General features: G+C 39.1%; 1 protein-coding gene across 5 annotated transcripts in view; it reads left to right on the top strand.

Moving 5' to 3' along the window:
* Window positions 1-359: 359 nt before the first annotated feature.
* Window positions 360-17,594, top strand: part of HNRNPR (heterogeneous nuclear ribonucleoprotein R) — a 32,961-nt gene continuing 15,726 nt past the window's right edge. For 2 of the 5 annotated variants that reach the window (XM_040618953.1, XM_040618951.1), the window contains exons 1-5: window positions 375-510; window positions 3,711-3,879; window positions 6,127-6,245; window positions 6,883-6,990; window positions 9,731-9,844. In XM_040618953.1, the coding sequence (XP_040474887.1) occupies window positions 3,723-3,879; window positions 6,127-6,245; window positions 6,883-6,990; window positions 9,731-9,844 (498 nt within the window). In that variant the 5' untranslated portion in view covers window positions 375-510; window positions 3,711-3,722. Of the gene's footprint in view, window positions 511-3,710; window positions 3,880-6,126; window positions 6,246-6,882; window positions 6,991-9,730; window positions 9,845-17,594 lie in introns of all 5 variants that reach the window. The other 3 variants (XM_040618952.1, XM_040618954.1, XM_040618955.1) reach the window with 3 other exon arrangements.

Raw genomic sequence — 17,594 nt, 5'->3', positions numbered from 1 at the left:
GAGAGGCCCGTGCGGACAGTAGGGGGCGGGGCTCCGGAGGCGGCCACGCGGCGTGAGGCCTAGCTTTTCGGTCTCGTACCGGCGGCGGACGAGCAGCGAAGAGCCTCGGCCACTCAAGGCCTGGTGCCCCGCAGCCTCGCCTCTACCCGGATCTCCACCACAGACCCCTTTGTGTTCCTGCCCCCGCCCCGGAGGCGCCCCAGCCGGCGGCGCTGAGTTCCCTCATTGGCTCAGCCGACGGCTCCATCGATTGGCTCGTTCGTCGTCCAGCGTGAGCCGCTTCTTTTAGCTACTATTGGACGCCCAAGCTGCCTTTCAGGCCGCCGCGCGAGGTGATTGCCCGGCCGCTCGGAGTCCCTGGAAGCAGTTCCGGGAAACCCCGCGTGCTGCCGGGATCGCGTCTCTGTCCATGAGGGGGGGAGGGGGTGGCGCGCGCGCCATTTCTAGTCGTTTTCAAAGCGCCTCGCGCTGATTCTCACGGGCCCGGCCGGCGGCCCCAGCTCTGCCCTGGTGAGTCTCGCGCCGGCCCGTGGGGGGAGGGGCCGGGAGCCCCGATCCGACCCGGCCCAGCCCGGGCTTGGCGCCTTGGCCCCAGTTTCGTTTTCGCTCAGAGGCCCCAGGGTGGGGGTGGGGATGGGCTGGGGGCGGCTTCGGCCTCGTCCGGCCGCGCAGCGGAGGGCCTGGCTCCGCCGTGGCGCTTCCTCGCCCTTGCTCATCCTCCCCCCAACCCTCCAGCCCCCGGCCCGCGGTCCGGCCCGCGGGGCACTCTCCGCGCGGCCTGCCGGGGAAGGCCGTGTTTTTCCCGCCTCCGCCCGCTGCTCCACGCGGCTGGCCCGGCCGGAGGCTTCAGACGCCCGCGGCCCCTTCGCTTCTCTCCTCCGGAGCCGCTTCGCTCTCGTCTCGGCCGGCCTAGCCACGAGTGGGATGTGTTGCTGATCGGGACGGGCATGAAGGGGTGGGGTGGGCAGAGGGCGGGATGCACACCCGGGGTTACCTGAGCCGGGAGAAAACTTTTGTGCGAGCTGGAGCCCGAGGGCCGATTTGTGTAGGAAGCCTCCCTCCCCTCCCCCATTCTGCATGCTGCGAGCCGAGATTTGAAGGAAAAAATGACTACTAGAGGCCATGAAACTTAGGCTTCAAGCGGCGCCTGAGATACATAATTCTAAGAATGTCTTAGGCGTACTAAATTGGAAAGGCGATTCTTTTTCTTATACGGTAGTAACCGTGTTGCCAGAGTGTAAAACTTAAGGCCAAGGGGTTCTTGAAAGGTTCAGTCCTTTCACACTGACCTCTGAGATTTTTGCTGTCCTCAAGAGACTGAATTTATGTCTCATGAGTCAGTCGTAGGTTAAGGGCTTGACAGTCCTAACCCATGAGATAACCGTTAGTTTTCATTTCGTTGGTTCTTTTAAAGCCCGTCTCTTAATATGAAGAATTTGCACAGAGATATTCAGAAAAAGTCAGGGAGGGGCTAGTGCTGACTTCCCAAATCTCCCAGCAGCCCTTTAAAATCTTATTTAAACGTTTACTTTTTGCAAAAACGCTTAAATCAAATGACTCCAGTCACAGTACATTTGCTGCATCCAGAAATATGGTTTGGCAGTGTGGCATTGTGTTGAATTGACACAAGTTTTAAACAGTCTCACATGACATAAAAGATTTTTTTAAATGAGCACATTGTATTTGGCTTGAAGAGAGAGGTTTTCCTTGATCTGAAAGGTTTTATTTTCTGGAATCTAATTATTTTACTTTTTTTGTTAAAGTGTACAAACTTTTTGACAATATCAACCAATTTCAGAATCAACTTGTAGGAGAGCCTTTGCAATGAAATGGTTGTCATAAATATTTCTATCTTGTGCTTAATACACAACTTGTCTTTTTGCTTTACACGTACTTAAAAGAAAAAAAAAAACCACCTTAGCAGATGTTCATTGAACTTTCCTGTTAAAAATTTGCTTTCTTTCTGTGACTAATAGTATTCCCAAGTGCAATACTGTTAAGGGTCTTGTGGTACTGAGAACTTCTGAGTTCTGATGATCTTATGGTTGTATTTGGGGTGGGGGAGCATGGGAAAACAGAACTATATGTTCACAAAGAGATTTTGGACTTTAGGATGCATCTTTATAGAAATAGGTTGTATTAATTAGTAAACGTATTCATCCTACACTGTAAGTAGTTTCTTGATGAAAAGTGTGCCATTTTTGAATGTTTTCTTTTTTGCCAGTTCATCAGAATTTGAGGCTTGCCTTGAGAAGCGTTTCTCCACCCAAAGTTTAAGGAGAGTCTGCGTCTGTGTAGACCTTAGTGGGTCATCAGGTCTTAACGTTTTGTAATCATAAGTCATGATATTTATCTTATTTTTAGAAGAGCCCTTTCTGAATTTTCCTCTCTTCCTACTCTATGTTACCTTGTTCCCCTCGGTCTTCCTCCCTTTTTCATTAATTTCAACTAAGTATCAGTGGACTCTGAAATGAAGAGAAGTTGTTTTAGGTCAGAAAACTGCACCTGGTGCATTTGCACAGTGGTTGTAAGCAATCTGGAAGTGTGGTTATCTTGTGGGTTTTAGTGCTTTTTAGGAAGCTTGTATTCTCTTTATAGCTGACTAGGTGCCTTGGGGTTCATCAAGAAAAGTAGGCTTCTTCTTGAGATCCACCTTCATGTCCTCTGTTTCAGTATTTGTTGCAATGTCTTTATTCTGCTGCTTATTATCTTCATCACATTCACCACAGACAAGAGCACTTTAATTCCCTGTCTTTTGAGGCAGTATAGAGACTGGTCTTGTATGGTTTTATTATCTAATCTCTCTCTTCAGGGAGTTGTTCCATTTCAGTATTATATACAGGTTGAACATACAGAATAATTTGGGTAGGTTAATCTGGGACATCTGACCTAAGTTTACCCTCATTAGGTAATGTTTGTTGAAACTGGAAGAAGTTAGCTGTCCATCCTTCGATATGTATTTGCAGCTTTATTTTACTGATATGAAAAATTCAATATGTACTCACGTTTTTTTTTTTAAAGATGCAACCTCAATTATAGCTCACTTTTTATTTTACGTGGACTTAAAACAATCGTTTAGCTTTTAAACTTGGTCATTTTTTCTTTTAAATCTGTGAATGGGAATAGCAAATTAATTTTAGAACAAAAATTAATGTCAAGTTGTGTTGTTTTTTTTTTTAAGTGAGGCGGAGAAAACCCAAACCACCAGCATGTTGAACTAGAGACAGCAGTGCATTTATTTCACACCTATCCTAGATTTGAAGCAGAACTAGGAAAATTTGAAAGTCCTTAAACCTTGATTAAGTGGTCTGTGGGTGTTCATTCTGTTTCTAAATCAAACTTTTAAAAAACTGTGTAAGAATCGAGAGCTGATGGGCTTTTTAGGATTTTGTGGTGATTTGTTGATATGCTTGTCAGGACACAACAGCTACTTTTGTTAATCAGCAATTCTACCTTCAGTAAATTCAAGCCTTTTTTTAACCCTGTGTACATGAAGTTCCTTAAAGACCGAATGCTTCCATGTACATTTTCTACGGTTTTACAGGATTATTGTTGCAAACTTAGGTCAGATACATCACAAAAGGCATATAATATTATTTTGATAGAGTTTATTAGCAGCATGTATACAAATTAGTTTAGATAAATCATGCATTGTCCTACAAACTAGTTATTTCTGGCTTAATGTAATATAGCTCCTGAATTTTTTCCAGCAGCATAATAAAATGGCTAATCAGGTGAATGGTAATGCGGTACAGTTAAAAGAAGAGGAAGAACCAATGGATACTTCCAGTGTAACTCACACAGAACACTACAAGACACTGATAGAGGCAGGCCTCCCACAGAAGGTGGCAGAAAGACTTGATGAAATATTTCAGACAGGTATAATATGCATTTCTTGTTTCTGACTGGTTATGAAAGTGAGGGCAAACCACTTTGAATTTTATAGATTTTTTTTTAAGGTTAAATAATACTGTTTCTGATCTATGTAGAGCTGAATGTTTGTTACTTTCCCTTCATTGAAGGCATATTGGGTTTGACTTTGATATTCTTATTTCATTATTTTGAAGCCTTCTTAGTGTTGAATATGCAGTCTTAGTTGTTTCAGAACAGTACATCAATTTGTCTTAGATTTACCACCAATTAAAATGTATGTTTCAGCATACCAAATTTTACATTTTTTTCTTAATCTAAATCAGTCATCATTTTGCTTTTACTTTTCTACTTTTAGCTTCTTAAAGTGATTGTTAAATTAGCTTAGGTCTGATTAGGTGGCATAATAAGAGGACTGGTTAGACTGTATTGTCTGAAACGATAATAAATGTCAGACTCCTTGAGAGTTTGTGGCCTGTCTAGTTTCTAATAGACGAAAATCCACATCTCTCAGTAATTTGGAAGTGTTTGGTTTGTAACAGCTGCTTTTTAAAAAAATCTAGAAGTCCCATGGATAAGTGTTTAAGCAAATCTGAATATCTTAATATGGTCGGTTGCAAGCGGTTTGAAGTTTAAAGAGGGAGAGAAATATTTACCCTTAGGGAGTGTTGTTCATAAATAAATGTGTCCTCCCCCTTTGGGGCCATAGATGGAAACTTTCTTCCTCTGCGTTTTGTGTGCCTATCCAGATTCTGGGAGAGAGAATTGAATTGTCTCACAAATGTGTCTTAAGTACTGTAGTAACAAATATCTGTTTTTTTTGTCCTTAAAATTTTTTTCAAATCCGAGAAGCTTAGGATAATTTTAGACGTTAAAATGACTTCCTAAAAATGACTCCTGGGTGATGGTTCCATTTGAAAATCAGTCCTCAGGAACTTTCTGTTGACATTCTGCCATAGAGAATTGGCAGTGATTTGCTCAGAGATGCTCTCTTGTAGAGTGTTTTGTTATTGATAAGAGGCTGATGGTTTGGGTGTAGGGTTGGATTGACAGAATGGATCGATGGGTGTCCTGAGTTGTGGCTTTGGGTGGTGGTATGGAATTTTGAAGTAAGGAAAGTCCAAATATTTAGGCATGCTCATTTTGAGCTTTTAAAACAAATCATGGCAGCATTTTCTTAAAGTAACTTTACAAATGGCATTACATTTATTTAAAATATATTTACTGTATGGAATAAAGTTCTTTTTCGCTTTATCAAAATGGAGTCACTTTTGATGTTAGTTCATATGGACTTGGGGTTTTAACCTGCCAAATATTTCCTTTTTACATTGGATCAATTCTGAAATATATTCCTTAGAGAGAGAGAACTACAACACAAACTTAACAGACTTAAGAATAACATTTCAAACTGAGTAGATGTTCTGTGTGCAGTTAATATACTATGTGTATGGAATGCAGTGCAAATATTTTCTGTATAGTTTACTTGTAAGTCCGTAGTAAAGTCCCTAATGCCATTTGAAAAAAAATAGTCCTTATTGACAGTGTTGTGAATGCCACAGCATCTTTTAAACCTCAGCTTGACACATCAGAAGAACCAAAAAATGCCTTAAAATATGACTTTCAGAATTGATTAATCAAGCTGCACTTGCATTTGTAGAAGAGTTTAAAATTATGCCTTTCCACATTCTGATTGCAGCAAAGTAGGTGCTCAGATAAACAGCCGCATTTCATTTTCTCTTTGGTGCCAAGGAGGGAGAGCCTTTGATACCTTTTGGAGAGTGGAAAGAATTATTTAGTAAAAATGGTTTCTCTTTTTTTCTCCCACCTCTTGTGTGGTTAGCAACAACTATAACAGTCCATATAATTTGAAGATTGATCCTTGGGGAATACAGTGTACGTTTACTACTCTAACGTAAATCAGAATTTGTTATATTAATGCTTAATCTGTAGTATACGGTGTACATCAGATTTAACTTCCAAGCCTTAAGGAGGGGAGGAGAAATGGGGCTAGGATTTTTGTGGGTTTTTTTGTGGGATGTGGGGATTGAAATTCATGTTTGACATTTTATCTTTTATTTTCGTTTTTGTACTCTTGACCTTTTTGTATAGTATTTGTATAGCTGTCTGTATGCATATTAAATGAAAATGTAGTTTGTTAGTAATAGTACTGAATATAACTTGATTAAACATTGATAGCACAGTTTAGGTTATCCCTTTTGTTGCAATAACATTACCCCTTTTCAATTTAATTTTTAGGATTGGTAGCTTATGTCGATCTTGATGAAAGAGCAATTGATGCTCTCAGGGAATTTAATGAAGAAGGAGCACTCTCTGTACTACAACAGTTCAAGGAAAGTGACTTATCACATGTTCAGGTAAGGCCATTTACTAGAAATGCCTTTGAACAACTAATGATCTGAAATTACTTTACCATTACTTTATTTTCTGAATCGAAGTGATAGTTTGTTTTTTACTACCTCTGCTTCTGTTAAAAAAAAATAGTTTAAAGAAAAAAAAGACCTTTTATGGCAGAGTTCTCAGAAACACAAGTGTAAAGTAAAATCTCTCCCTACTTCTTTGCAGTAAGTTACTTTAAAAACTTAAAGTCAGGTTTTGCTGATTGTTATTAGTAGGCTTTTATGGGTTTAAATTACTCAGGTTTTAAACATTTTTGGGTTATGTGATCCTGTTTTATTATTTTGGAGGAAAGTAATGTAGGTAGGAGGAATAGTCTCGGAATATCTGGCAAAGGTAGTCCAGATGCATTTGAATATCAACAAGTGGAAGACTCTTGCCAGCGTGGAAGGTAAGCTCCTTGGGGTCTTGGCTGTCTTATTGCGGTCTGTTCCAGTCTCTGGCACATAGTAATCATTCAGCAAATATTTGTAGAGTGAATAAATGAGTAAATATTTCGTTAATATTCTGGTTTTTTGAAATTGTAAATTAATTATGTATTTGACCCTTCAGTGATTCCTGGTGGTTCTTTTTCATTGAATTACTTGTCTATTCTAGAACAAAAGTGCATTTTTATGTGGAGTTATGAAGACCTACAGGCAAAGGGAGAAACAGGGGAGCAAGGTGCAAGAGTCCACAAAGGGGCCTGATGAAGCAAAGATCAAGGTAAAATTTGAATCAGGTCATTGAAATGATAATAAGTTTAATGATGACATTGAATGTTTCATGTTTCCTAGAAACAGTTTTCATTGTCTCCCCCCCTTTTTTTTTTTTTAAAGATTTTATTTATTTATTTGACAGAGATAGAGACAGCCAGCGAGAGAGGGAACACAGGCAGAGGGCGTGGGAGAGGAAGAAGCAGGCTCATAGCAGGGGAGCCTGATGTGGGGCTCGATCCCATAACGCCGGGATCACGCCCTGAGCCGAAGGCAGACGCTCAACCGCTGTGCCACCCAGGCCCCCCCCTCCTTTTTTAAGCTAGTGTTTAGAAATGAGATAATTTAAGGAATATTACACAAGAAGAATTTGGGGGGCAAACATTCAGTTGCATGTTTGGTGAAAAACTCGAATTCAGACCCTTGCCTCATTACTTGTTCTGGCTATGAGTGATACATGTCTATTGATGCTTCCGGTAATAGCTTTTTAGATTGACTCAGTCATGTCTCTTGGTTCGGTTTCTTTCTAAGCGCTTTGTTTCTCTTTTTTTTTGGTAAAGAGGTGTTTTATAACTGCTTTACTCCTGAATTTTTATTTACCTAAGTTTTATTATTTGTAAACTGGGCATAGTAATGGTACCTATTCCCATAGAGTTGTGAGGATTAAAGGATTAATTAAGATATGTAAGGTGGTTAGAGTAATGCCTGGAATGTGGCAAGAACTGTGTAACCAGACCAATTATTATTATTATTATTATTATTATTATTATTATTATTATTTAGATGAACTGCTCTGCAAGATAAATATAGGGCTTTTGGTGAAAGACCAGTGAACCTCATTCCTTAGTTAAGGGGATATTGACGTTTTGCCATAGTGATAGACTTTTCCAACTGAATTAGTTATTTTATTTAATGAAATTCTATAGTTTTGTTTTAGACAGGAAGTGGAACTTGTATTTTCTGTCATATAATAGTTTACATAGAGCTCCTTTGTACTTTTTTCCTTCATCTGTAAAATGGTCTTATATTTTTAAAATAAATACATGAAAATTCCATTTAACGTAATAGTTGCTTTTTTAAAAAAACTTATTAGTGTGTATTGAATAGGCCTATGTTATTTCCCCAGAACTGGGTATTTGCTTTTGGTAAGGTATATATTGTATATGTGATACGTGTATATTACATATTAGACAAGTAATGTTTAAATATGTAATATATATATTGTGTGTATATTATATGTTACACGTATTTCTGTGCTTAAAATTAGAGCAGCTCTTTTTGAGTCAAAGGTAGAAAAATAGAGACCCTAAGGTAACTCTGGAATCCCAGGGTTCCTCCAATGATATTTTTGAAAGCCACTAAACTTGATGATGTCTAAAATCTCCTGTTGCTTTGACATTTGTGTTATAGATCTTCAACTTAGGATGGGTTTATCTGGACATTGATGAAAATATCCTTAGTCGAAAATATATCTTATGACACTTAACCTGCCAACATTATAACCTAGCCTACCTTAAATGTGCTTAGAAAACTTATCTTAGTCTATAGTTGGGTAAAATCACCTCTAACACAAAGCCCGTTTTGTAACAAAGTGTTGGATATCTCCTGTAATTTATAGAGTTCTGTACTGACAGGAAAAACAGTGGTTGGTATGGAAACAGAATGGTTGTAAGTGTATTGGTTGTTTACCCTTGTGATTGAGTGGTAGACTGGGAGCTGAGCCTCCCTGTCGCAGCCCAGCATCACAAGAGTATCGTCTTGCATATTGCTAGCCCTGGCAAAGATCAAAAATCAAAATTTGAAGTGTGGTTTCTACTGAATGTGTATCACTTTCATACCATCCTGAAGATGAAAATCGTAAGTTGAGTCATTGCAATTTGGGGACCATCTAATTTTTAAAACATGAAGTGTAAAATTCTCCCCTTTTTAGGTAGATTGCATTTCTTTTTTTCCATTGTGTCCGCGCTATTGGCCTCTCATATAAATACAAACCCTTAAGGGCAAGAACATTAACTTTTCTACAGTCCCTCTTTAATACCTAATACAATGTTGTGAAGAAGGTTGGTAATCAGGAAACATAAGGTTTTTTTTGTTTTGTTTTGTTTTTTCCTGAAACCTGAGTATACTCATTTGGTAATTGCCAAATATTTTGAATTTGTGTTGTATGAGAAATAGTCTGGTTCTTACAGAGCTTATGATATAGCAGAAGTACAAAACAAAAGTATTAAAGGTTAAATTACCTGATTATAATAGAAAGTCACAGTAGGAAGATGTGAGGAATAGTGAATGAGAGAAGCTGCATGAAGGAGGTAGGATTTCTGATTAGAGAACATTTTGAAAGAATCACAGGTAGGTAGATGGTACGTAAAGGGAACAAGTTAAGGAGAGCTCTCATTGAGGTAGAGGAGAATGCAAATTGAGGACTACTGCCGTATAGAAGTATGAATAGGTAGCCTGGGGTCAGCTTATGTCACATTTGTAATAATCCTTGCCCCATTTTTCTATTCTCATTCATATCAAAAAATTGTTGTGTGCTTAGAGATTTAATTTGTCTACAATTCTTTCCATTAAATGCATGGAAAGGAGCAGTAAAATGAAGTGGGAGCAACACGTGTGTGTGGTAACAGTGTGAATTTTGACATTATTTTACCTAAACATAGCCTAGGATATTGGGGTATCTTTTGGAAAAGATTAATATACTGATGTGTGATACAATATTCAAGTATAAACAGATGTATAATTATCTTTAGGCATTGCTTGAGAGGACTGGCTATACTCTGGATGTAACCACAGGACAGAGGAAGTATGGTGGTCCTCCTCCAGACAGCGTGTACTCTGGAGTACAACCTGGAATTGGAACAGAAGTAAGTGTTCTTCAGCTGTTTGCCGAAACCTGTCCAGTTTGTAAATTATTCTATTGTATGATGGGGAAGACTAGTTGATTCTTTTTGTAGTGTAGCTATAATTATTTTCTTTGGATATCCATTTGTATTTTACTGTAGTCATAAGCAAGGAGAACCATGTGACTATTAGATACCCAAACACTCTGTAAAGGAATATAGATTTCTTGGAACTGGCTGCTAAAACCATGCAACCAGCAACACACCATTTTAGGTGCTTGGGTTGCGGTTACTAAGGAGAGACAGTTGCTTTATTCTGTTTTTGTTTTATGTCAGTAATTCTGAACAGTGCTTGTCCTCCCTCCTTGACCCTCCCCCACCACATAAAGGATGCTCAGTATTTGCTGAGAGATTTATTGATGGGAGTGGGTCACACAGGGGAAGGTTAGAGAATCAGATGAAAGGTCGAGCACATTGATCTGTCATTGAACGAAGAAGCCGTTTCTGCTCCATCTGTGCCTTCATAAAGTTTTCTTCATATACCTTTATGTTAGACAATTCTTAATCCTTTATTTTTATTTTTTTTAAAGATTTATTTATTTTTTTAAAAGATTTTATTTATTTATTTGACAGAGACATAGCCAGCGAGAGAGGGAACACAGCAGGGGAGTGGGAGAGGAAGAAGCAGGCTCCCAGCAGAGGAGCCCGGTGTGGGACTCGATCCCGGAACGCCGGAATCACGCCCTGAGCCGAAGGCAGACGTTTAACGACTGCGCTACCCAGGCGCCCCAAGATTTATTTATTTTAGAGAGAGAGTATGTGCTCACATGCAGTACGGGGGTGGTGTGGGGGCAGGTAGAGAGAGGGAAAGTCCCAAGCACACTCCTGTGCTAGGGTGGAGCCTAATGCAGGGCTTGATGTCACAACCGTGAGATTTTGACCTGAGCCAAAACCAAGAGTTGGGCTCTTAACCCACTGCACCACCCAGGTGCCCCACCAGTTCTGATCCTGCAAATGGTAAAAACCGTGTGCCAAAATATAAGGTTACGGCAGGGTCTTTTCTTTCTGGTGTCTTTCAGGTAGCCAAAAGCAAAGATTATTATTTCTGGTTTGTGAATAGAGACATCAGCAGTTAACATAACTTTTTAGATTTATATCGGAAGTAATTCCAGTGTGTTCACTGTATATAGAATAGAGTTTACGTTCATTGGTCTTTGTTTCCTGAACTTCCCTCAAGCATTATTACAGTTAATAATCTATTTCTTAATATTTAGTAGTGTTAAAGGGGACTCTAAACATTTTTACTTTCCGTGATACCTCAATCATCTACATATTTTTGTTTTGAGTCTCTTAAAAAACTGTAAATTATTTCATGTTCCATAATTATTACAGAGTTGGAATTGGTCTGTGAGCCCTGTAAGTTTGTTACAGGAGCAAATGTCATTGAAACATAGTATACAAGTATTTTGGTCGTTTTTTTTTTTTTTAAGTGTTTTGTTTTGTTTTTTGTTTTGTTTTATTTTTAAGATTATTTATTAATGGGGCGCCTGGGTGGCTCAGTCGGTTAAGCGTCTGCCTTCGGGTCAGGTCATGATCCCAGGGTCCTGGGATTGAGCCCCACATCGGGCTCCCTGCTCAGGAGGGGCCTGCTTCTCCCTCCCTCTGCCTGCTGCTCACCCTGGTTGTGCACACTGTCTCTCAAATAAATAAAATCTTAGGGAAAAAAAAAGATTTTTTATTTTTAAGTAGTCTGTACCAGCGTGGGGCTCAGACTCACAACCCTGAGATTAGGAATTGCACTCTACTGACTTAGCTACCCAGGTGCCTCAAGCCATCCTTCATTTTTAATGTTCTACTTAGACTGTGAACCCTTTCAAATCTACATTTACATGTCATTAACTTTTAAACACTATAAAAATATAGTTCAACTTTCTTACTTGAACTGCTGCATCATAGGTATTTTTTTCCGAATGGTTTTAAATTTTGTTTTCTTCCCTTAAACCCTCATATAAAATTAAAAAATGGAATTGCTCTTTTGCTTCTTCCTTATTTAGAGGCAGCCTAAAACACCTTCAGGAGGGGAATACAGTTAGAAAAAGTTATCTGTAGTATACCATTCAGCATGTGATATCCTCGTCAGTATTTACCAATTATTACATATATCTTAGTCTTGTTTCTTTAGTTATAAAATCCTTAGGAATAAAAATTAAGTGTATACAATATTGTTAATGTTCTTTCCAATGCCCAGTATAGCTTGGTATAAAATTAGTTGGTTGTATCTATTTCAGAATTATAAAAATGAACTTCTTTAGCCCATTAGATTGGTTTTATTAATGAGCTCATTAATGGGGACTTATCTTTGTTTTATATAGATAAGCAAGCAGTTTGTTAGTACTCTTAAGATTTCACTGAAAGCATTTAAACAGTTTAATAGGATCAACTATTTTGAGTATCCCATTAGAAACAAAGTTGGTATCCTACTTGTAAAATATGCGTATTCTCTTATTGCATTGTGTCTTTAGGAGAAAAATGCATTTTCCTATATATCAGATACCGTTGCATACAGCAAATAACTCTGCGGTGAAATCCCTATATGAGCCTAAGCCACTGCTACTCCTGCCAAGCAGTTTTTTACAACAAAATCTTAGTGTAAAGGTTTGGATTCTTCCGATAAAGTTAAATTCTATGAGATTCGGCTTATACTTGTTGAAAATTAAAGTATTGTTTTTTTAAGGATTTATGTGTTTTAGAGAGAGAGCAGGTGGGGGAGGGGCAGAGGGAGAGAATCTTCAAGGCCACTCCACGACCCATGAGATCATGACCTGAGCCGAAAACAGGAGTCAGACACTTGATCAACTAAGCCACCCAGGTGCCCCTAAAATTATTATTATTATTTTTTTAAAGATTTTATTTATTTATTCGACAGAGAGAGAGACAGCCAGCGAGAGAGGGTACACAAGCAGGGGAAGTGGGAGAGGAAGAAGCAGGCTCATAGCGGAGGAGCCTGATGTGGGGCTCCATCCCATAACGCCGGGATCACGCCCTGAGCCGAAGGCAGATGCTTAACCGCTGTGCCACCCAGGCGCCCCGCCCCTAAAATTATTTGTTATTATTATTCTTTTTTTAAAGATTTTATTTCTTTATTAGAGCGAGAGAAGGAACACAAACAGGGGGAGCGGGGGAGGGAGAAGCAGGCTTCCCGGTGAGCAAGGAGCCTGACACAGGGCTCAATCTGAGGACCCTGGGATCATGACCTGAGCTGAAGGCAGACGCTTAACGACTGAGCCACCCAGGCACCCCTAAAGTTTTTTAAAAATTGGAAAAGTAGGAGGTTTTTAGTATGTTGGGTTGCTGATTTAATAAATAAATTGGTTTTCGTTGGTGTCATTTTTGGTGCTGTGAGGTTTAGGTTTTTGTTCTTTTATGATTCACTGTGGTCATTAAAAATTTTTAGCTCTTGATTGAGGAAGTTGAAATTAGGGTCAGTGCCTGAGTCTGGCAATATCAAAATTAAGTTATGAGAAGACTGAGGTTTCATCTTGGTAAAATCTACTGTAAATTAACCCTATAAAAGAGCGCTCCTTTGCATTGTTTTTAAGCATTGTCCTGAGATAAGAAATATAAAAGATAGGTATTAATTTTGAAGTGTGTTTTTTAGCATGTGTGGGCCCTCAGATCTAGACCGGTTATAGCATCTTTTGTGTTTTTCACCTGGCATTGTAAAACTGTTTTGGGAAGCAGCCTCTGTTTTTATTTGTTTCCATTATAATAAGCACTTACCTTTTTAAAGAGCATGGCACTGGAGTTTGTAGAGGAATTCAAAGGACGTGGTAGATTGAAATTTAATTCTTTGGTATTTTAACTAATGGAAGTGTTAGAGAACCGGTGTATTTAACAGAGATGTAAAAGTATATGACTTAGTAGTACCGGATTTGAATTATGTATAAGGAAAAGCTGCTGTGTTTGCAAAATAGCACGTAGGAGGGGGAAATGGAAGAGCCCTAGTAGATACTCAAAAGACTATGTTGCGCTGCCTGTTAACTCGTTTAACTCTATTCCTTCCAGAGCCTCAAAAGGCTTTCTCTATTAATGTTGAAGTACTTGATGGTTAGATAGTAGACAGCCCAAACTTTTTTCAAGCCTTGATGCTTAGTGAGTAAATGAAGAACTGTTGTTAACAGTATTCATTAGATTCTGTTGGTTCTAATAGGGGCAGGGGGTGGGGGAGGCTTATCTGCATATGCCTGAGTGCTTACTCTGAACAGTTCATATGGAGCCAGAATGGCTCAGGGACCAACAAGTTAATAAAAGGAAAACATTTCTATTTCATTTTAGTTAATTAAAAATTGAGCTTGGAAACTTTTAAAGGAAAGATGCTTAGTTTTGAATACTGTTTATTTTTAGACTTTTTAAGTTATTTAAATGTCCTATATTAAACTGATCTGGAAGTGAAGCCATCTCCTGCTTCTCAGTAAATCAGTATTTTTAGCCTGTTTCTTCTTGGATCCCAGTGATTATAATATTGGGCACTTTGTTGACCACAGATGTATTGACCTTTCTTCTAAAGTAAAACAGTATTCTTACGGAAAACCTGTAAGTTGGACTTCTAACATTCAAATGATACTTCGGAGTACAAGGAACTTGGCTCTTATGAATCCTTTATATAAAGTGATTAATCAATCATTAAATTACTTTTTCTGAAAATACAGGTTTTTCATTTTAGATTTGCTTAATGAGGCAAACCTGTCTGTTCTAAAAATATAGGCACAAGTGTTACATAAGTAGTGTATTAACCTGACACTTAGCTTCCTCACTTAGCTGTGTGTCAGGTGTATTTTCACAGTGCCACTTTATGTGCTCTTTCTTTGCTTTATGTGTTTTTGTAAGGGGTATGGAAGAATTAGGGATAATGAATAATGTAATTATGAAGCACCATTGCATTATGTTAACGGAAGTAATATGAAGCAGAATTTGGTTCCCAGAACAGTTTTTAAATGTTCAAATACAAATACCCTCAAATACAAAAACACTGTCCGACTGGGCTTGAGAGCTTAGCCACACCAAAAAATACATTTCAAAATGAATACCAAGTATCCTTGTATATTTTTTTTTGTCAGGACATTTTTTATCTGTAGTTTTTTTAGTGCTGTGCCCTGTTATGAATGCTTATTTATAGGATTGATAAGCTGGGGCTAGTGAGAAGTGGTCAGATTCTGGATATTTTGAAGGCACATCTAACAGATTTATTGATGAGGGTGTGAGAGAAGGGGGCCAAGGATGACTTCAAGGCTTGTGACCTGAGCAACTAGAAGGATGGAGTTGCCGTTAATTGAAATGAAGAATGCTGTAGAAAAGGGCAGATTAGCAGGATTGAAAGATCGTAGTTCCGTTCTGGACATGTTAAGAGTTAGATTTCTCTTAGACCTCCAAGTGGAGCTGTTGAATGAGGGAAGAATTTTGGCTGGAGGTTATAAGTGTGGGAGGCATAAGCATCTACATGGTATTTAAAAACCGTGAGTTTGGATGTGATCACCAAGGAAGTGTGTGTAATTGACTAAAGGTCTAAAACCTGATCCCTGCAGCCATCCATATTTAGAGATTGGGGAGATAAGAAGGAATTGAGCAGAAAGAACCAATGAGGTAAGAGAAAAATCAGGGATGTAGTATTCTAGAAGTCCAGTGAAGAGAGTTTTCACAGAAGGAAGGTGTTCGGTTACAACAAACTTTCCGAGTAAGACAAGGACCGTGAATTGACATTTGATTCTGGCAACATGGATGTCATCAGTGACTTTGACAAGAATGGTGGTGAAAGCCATATTTGGAGAGGATTCAAGAGAGTGGGAGGCAAGGGATTTAAGATAGCAAGTACATACAGCTCTTTTGAGCAATTTTGTTAAAAAGGGTAGCAGAGAAATGGGACAATAACTGAAAGGTGTGTCATAGTCAAGATATATTTTTGTTTTCATTTAAATTTGAAGTCCGATGCCCAACCAACAGAGCTGTCCAGGGGCCCCTTGAAAAAAAATTTTTTTAAGTGAGAAATTGTAATCTCTTGTGTGCTGATGATCAAATTGTTGCTGGACCATGTGTCCTTGAGTGGAAGAGAAGAGATGGGATCTAGTGTAAAAGTTAACCGCATGAGGTAGATGTTCATTTGAACATTGATCAAAGATGAGCAGCTGTTATGTTCCAGGCACTGTGTTTAAGCTGGGAGTAAAATGAGGAACAAGATGTGGCTGTCTGCTCACATGGAAATTGAACTCTTCGGATGGTGTTATTCCCATATGAGGATATTGAGACTCACTGATTAAGAAACTTGCTCAAAGTAACTAAAATGTAGGGGCGCCTGGGTGGCACAGCGGTTAAGCGTCTGCCTTCAGCTCAGGGCGTGATCCTGGCACTGCGGGATCAAGCCCCACATCAGGCTCCTCTGCTATGAGCTTCTTCCTCTCCCACTCCCCCTGCTTGTGTTCCTCTCTCGCTGGCTGTCTCTATCTCTGTCAAATAAATAAATAAAATCTTTAAAAAAAAAAAAAAAAGTAACTAAAATGTAGATCTGAATCCAATATAACTTAAAACTTAACTATTTCTCTGGGGCGCCTGGGTGGCTCAGTCGTTAAGCGTCTGCCTTCGGCTCAGGGCGTGGTCCCGGCGTTCTGGGATCGAGCCCCACATCAGGCTCCTCTGCTGGGAGCCTGCTTCTTCCTCTCTCACTCCCCCTGCTTGTGTTCCCTCTCTCGCTGGCTGTCTCTCTGTCAAATAAATAAATAAAATCTTTAAAAAAAAAAAACTTAACTATTTCTCAAAATTTCTGTACCTTTGTAGCTGTCAACCTGTTGCTCTATGCCGCCATCATCCCTTGCCTGGATTGCCTTGGGAACCTGACTGGGCAGCCTGTTTCTCCATACCATCCATCTTCTACTTAGCTGCCAACGCTTTAGAACATGTCATACCTAGTCACTTGTCTGCTCAGAACCCTCTGATATCTTCCCAACACAGTTGGAATAAAATGCAAATTCCTAACATGGTTTAACTTAATCCGGTCCCTGTTTTCTCTTTCTCAACACTGTCTCCTATGTGGATCTTTTTTTCCAGTCACTGTCCTGTTCGCTGTTCATCAGATACATCAAGTGTGCTCCTGTCTTTTTGTAGTTGTTCTTTACCTTGGAATGCTCTTTCTCAGATATTTAATTTTCTACCTTAGGTCTCAGTTCAAATGTACCTCTTTAGGGACACCCTCCTAATTAAAATACAGCCTCTTTCTCCTCATGTATTCCCTTTCCTTGCTTTTATTTGTCTTAGCCTTTAATACCTCTTGAAATCATATTTTTTAAAATTCTTGTCTCTATCAGTAGTATATAAGTCTCATGAATGTTTAGACCTTGTTTGTAGTATTCACTGCATCTCTAGAACTTAGAAAAATACATGGCATATGAGATCAAGGTATATGGAATTCCAGGTCTCATGAAAAGTTAGGACAAATTCTATGAGTAGGTTGGAAGTGAGTTACTATGTAGGCTACGTATTATTTATTGGAACAACTTCAGGCTGATACTTAGAAGATTAATTGGGTATGGTTAGGAATGGGAGGGATTCAAAATAGCTGAGATTTTTGTTTATGAAAGTATTATTTCCTTGGTCATCTTGAGGGGTGGTGGAGGAGGCAGCAGAAATTATGTTCTCCAAGAGAAATGAAGAAAATCAAAGGAGCTGGTTGACAAGAGTTGGTTTTACTCATTTTGATTTTTGGAAAAAAGAAACATTTGTTACAAAT

This window comes from Ursus maritimus, unplaced genomic scaffold (assembly GCF_017311325.1).
Source record: "Ursus maritimus isolate PB19 unplaced genomic scaffold, ASM1731132v1 scaffold_32, whole genome shotgun sequence".
Classification (NCBI taxonomy): Eukaryota; Metazoa; Chordata; class Mammalia; order Carnivora; family Ursidae; genus Ursus; species Ursus maritimus.
Note: the sequence above shows the minus strand (reverse complement) of the source record. Positions and strands in the feature narration are given on the sequence as shown.